This window comes from Gossypium hirsutum, chromosome D12, assembly GCF_007990345.1.
Source record: "Gossypium hirsutum isolate 1008001.06 chromosome D12, Gossypium_hirsutum_v2.1, whole genome shotgun sequence".
Classification (NCBI taxonomy): domain Eukaryota; kingdom Viridiplantae; phylum Streptophyta; class Magnoliopsida; order Malvales; family Malvaceae; genus Gossypium; species Gossypium hirsutum.
Genome location: NC_053448.1, coordinates 21,507,571 through 21,511,763, shown reverse-complemented (window position 1 = coordinate 21,511,763; position 4,193 = coordinate 21,507,571). Strand labels below are relative to the sequence as shown.

At 32.6% G+C, this 4,193-nt stretch overlaps 1 protein-coding gene across 1 annotated transcript; it reads left to right on the top strand.

The window, feature by feature from the left end:
- Positions 1–1,306: 1,306 nt before the first annotated feature.
- Positions 1,307–3,058, top strand: LOC107940871 (probable mannitol dehydrogenase). The gene is made up of 5 exons (XM_016874333.2): positions 1,307–1,490; positions 1,570–1,683; positions 1,800–2,313; positions 2,393–2,546; positions 2,644–3,058. The coding sequence occupies exons 1-5, from the start codon at positions 1,381–1,383 to the stop codon at positions 2,850–2,852; spliced, it is 1,101 nt and encodes a 366-aa protein (XP_016729822.1). The 5' UTR covers positions 1,307–1,380; the 3' UTR covers positions 2,853–3,058.
- The last annotated feature ends 1,135 nt before the right edge of the window (positions 3,059–4,193 follow it).

Genomic DNA, 4,193 nt, shown 5'->3' with positions numbered 1-4,193 from the left:
AAGTTGAGTGCTAAATTTGTTATTATACCAATTTTTTAATTGACTTGTCAGTTTTCCGTTAGTGATTTTAACGGGAGTGACCAAAATGATGAAATAGTGTAATGTGTATGCTTAAATTACAAACTTTTTATTTTGGGTGCCTAAAATGAAATTTTTTTTAACTTGGGTGACTATCTATGTAGTTATTCCTAAATTAAAATATGCTCCAAGTCACTATGTTGTTTCTGCATTTAAGATTTAGTCATTTACTTCTACTTCAAGCAATTTAGTCGCTCTATTTTTTTTAAATTTCATAATTTAGGTCTAATTTTTAACATTTAAAATTTTATGTTGAAGTTAGGTTTGTTATAACGTCGAGTTTTTTATTACATGATTTCGAAAGAAGTAATTTTTTTATACTGAAAAGTCACGCCAAAGAATTTAACAAAAGAATATTATCAATGTATGATATTATTTAATAGTATTTGATTAAATAATATTTTTGGTTAAATTCGAATTTCTATAATATTATTTCGATTATATAGTACAAATAAATGGATTTAGATATATAAATTATTTTACAAATTTAAATTCAAATAATTCAAAAATGGAGGTGTAATTTAAAAAAGAAAAGAAAAGAAGAAAACCAAACCCATGAATTGTTGATGACATGGAGGATGATCTCCCAAAGTACGATGACGAACCGGGTGAGAGCATCCCATCCTAGTAGCATGGTACACATTTTAAGACTAGATGAAAGAGTGAATATTGGTCAAATTTCAAGTTTCTTCTTTATTTAAATAAAAAAATTACTTGAGAAATTAAAAAACATGAAAAATAAAAATTACATTTATTTTTATAGTTATAGTTATTATTGATGTTAACATCATATTAATTTCTTCATTATTATTAATTATTAAAATAAAATACTAAAAATATTTTAATTAAATTTGTTTTCAAGTTATTTAAAATTAAAATCAAATAGTAAAATTTAATAAAAACAATCAAGCATAAGTGAAGTATCAAAATTTAATATAAAATTAAAGTAAAATTTTTTAGTTCAAATTCAGAAATACAAAGGCAAATATTAATAAAATTAAAACATAGTGGTAATTTTTTAAATAAATAAATTTATTACCTTTCTGCATTGAATTTTATTTAATAGGCCATCCTTGACGTCTCCATCCATAAAAGTGCAGAGTCGGGTAGTATAACATTGACTTTTGGGTAGTTTGCGTTTGAGCATAGATCATTGTTCGGGTCACTCATACCTCAGCATAGCCGCTAAATCCTGCACTATAAATACCCATCTTCTGATACACACCATGCGACACAGCACCAGGTATCAGGTTTTGAACACCCATTTGCTTTGCTTTGCTTTGAAAGAGTTGAAATAATTATATGAATCCAACAATGACAAGATTGGCAGAAGAAGAGCACCCCAACAAGGCCTTTGGATGGGCAGCTAGAGACAGTTCCGGTGTCTTGTCTCCCTTCAAATTTTCCAGAAGGTATTTTATCATTGAATAGGTTCCCATGTTTGGTCTTCTTCAAAAGGGTCTGTGACTGACGTGGGGTTTGCACTTGCAGGGCAACAGGAGAAAAGGATGTGGCTTTCAAGGTGCTTTATTGTGGGATATGCCATTCCGATCTTCATATGGCCAAGAATGAATGGGGCATGTCTGTCTACCCTCTCGTCCCTGGGTATGTTTCTCATTCATACGTTTGATGCTGCATATTTAATGACAGAAACTTGACATATGCAACTATATATGAATCAGAGTTAATTGGTCAACCTAAACAATATATATTGGATGCAGGCATGAGCTTGTTGGTGAAGTGACGGAGGTGGGAAGTAAGGTCCAAAAGTTCAACGTTGGAGACCGAGTTGGAGTTGGGTGCGTGGTAGGATCATGCCATTCCTGCGATAGCTGCAAAAACAATCTTGAGAATTACTGCCCCAAATCTATACTTACCTATGGGGCCGAGTACCACGATGGAAGTATTACATACGGAGGCTACTCCGACACTATGGTTGCTGATGAACATTTTATCGTCCGCATCCCTGACAACCTGCCTCTTGACGTCGCTGGCCCTCTGCTTTGTGCTGGGATTACAGTGTATAGTCCATTGAGATATTATGGACTCGATAAGCCTGGTTTGCATGTTGGTGTGGTTGGATTGGGTGGATTGGGACATGTTGCAGTGAAATTCGCCAAGGCAATGGGGGCCAAAGTTACTGTGATCAGCACATCTCCTAGTAAGAAGAAGGAAGCTTTGGAAAATCTTGTTGCTGATTCCTTTTTGGTCAGCCGAGACCAAGATCAGCTTCAGGTTTCAATGATTTATTTTTTATTAATAATGAGGGGATTTATATATAAATTTCTAATTCCTTTACTCGATCGGTGTATAGGGTGCTACTGGCACATTGGATGGAATCATCGACACAGTGTCTGCTCAACATCCTCTGTTCCCATTGCTTGGGCTGCTGAAGTCTCACGGGAAGCTTGTTCTTGTTGGCGCTCCAGAGAAACCACTTGAGTTGCCTGTGTTTCCTTTGCTACAAGGTAACAATCTGTTGCTAATATGTTTTCATAAGAGTGATATGGGATCTCTAGTTCTCCGTCGATTTCTTAAATTCGAGTCACGATTAAATGAGTGTAGGGAGGAAAGTCGTAGGAGGAAGCTTGATTGGAGGGATGAAGGAGACTCAAGAGATGATTGATTTCGCAGCTAAACACAACGTAAAACCTGATATTGAAGTTATAGCTATGGAGTATGTGAATACGGCCATGGAACGCCTTCTCAAAGCTGACGTTAAGTACCGATTTGTCATCGACATTGGAAATACATTGAAGGCCACCACCTCTTAAACTATTTTATCACACTGTTATACACAATACAAATTGGCAATAGCAGTCCAATTGTTCTTATGTTGAGCTAATAGTTTTAGTTTTCACCTTCTTTGCATGATATTGCGAAGCCAGACAGCTCTTATGTAATGGGTTACCATCAAAATAAATAAATCATTTGTAACTTTTTTTTTTCTTTGGAGATATAGTATTTCTTTTCCTTTTTATTTTCGTTTAATTTTGAATTTCAACCTTCTAATTTTCAAAAATTGAGAAGATAGTCATGATTTGGTTATTGTATTAGTCCGAAGTAACATTATTAAACTTTGTTGTTAAATTGTTTACTCCAAAATCAACAATCCAATCATTTATATGCAACAAATTATCAAAAATCAATTGTTCATAATTCGTGCTTTAAACATCTAAAGTAATCTCTCAATTTTTATAAAGGTATGAAATTCATTATTGACCTTTTAATCCTTCGCGTCTTATTTGTATATTTTATTTTTTAAGATTATTGTTTGAAGTAATTTTTTTTGGCAGTAAATTAAAGTATTATTTAATTAATGGTTTAAAAAGTATTATTTAATTATTTATCATTGACCTTCAATTGGTTAGAAAAGAACCCTATATATATAGAGAGAGTTATTTATCACTAAAAAAACATTTTCGAGTGAAATATTAGAAACAATGAGAAGAAATAATTTGAAGGATGAAAAAGAGGCTAATAATAGAATGTAACAGCCCAAAATATTCGATGTCCTAAGTGGCATTATTACGGGTAGATTCCAAAAAATTTCCGGAAAATAGAATTTAGTTAACTCTTTAAGTGAGACAAGGGCTTAAGTGATGAATGGATTTGTCAAGGTGGGCTTATGTGCCATTTTTTCCATTAGAGGTGGTAATTTAGTCATTATACTAGTATTATAATTAGAAATTATAAATTTGAAATACTAGATGAAGGGAACAATAAAAGCCATTTGATCATGTTTAGAAACAAGTGGGAGATAATATCCATGGGTTATGTTGATCTTTGACCAGTTTTTACTTTTGACAACTAAAAGAAAAAAATCAAAATTTTGCTTATTCTTTCTCCATTTACACTGTCCACCGTCGAGAGGAAGAGAGTTTCTTCCACCTCCATTTTTGTTTCTTTCATCTTTTTTCTACTCAAATTTTCACCATCAACCTTAATTTCCTCTTCAAACCTTACGTGAAAATCCTCTTCAAATTTTTTACCCAATCATCTTTTCCTTACTAGTATTAGTAGATAATCTAAATATTTCCTTAGCTTAATAAAAAATGAGCAAACTAATTGAAAGACTAAAATGTCATCTACCAAGTCCAATTGGGGAGAAACTT

Coding starts and splice junctions, on each gene's coding strand:
- LOC107940871 (XM_016874333.2), top strand. CDS start 1,381: ATGAATCCAACAATGACAAGATTGGCAGAAGAAGAGCACCCCAACAAG. Junction 1,491..1,569: donor CCCTTCAAATTTTCCAGAAG/GTATTTTATCAT, acceptor TTGCACTTGCAG/GGCAACAGGAGAAAAGGATG. Junction 1,684..1,799: donor GTCTACCCTCTCGTCCCTGG/GTATGTTTCTCA, acceptor TATTGGATGCAG/GCATGAGCTTGTTGGTGAAG.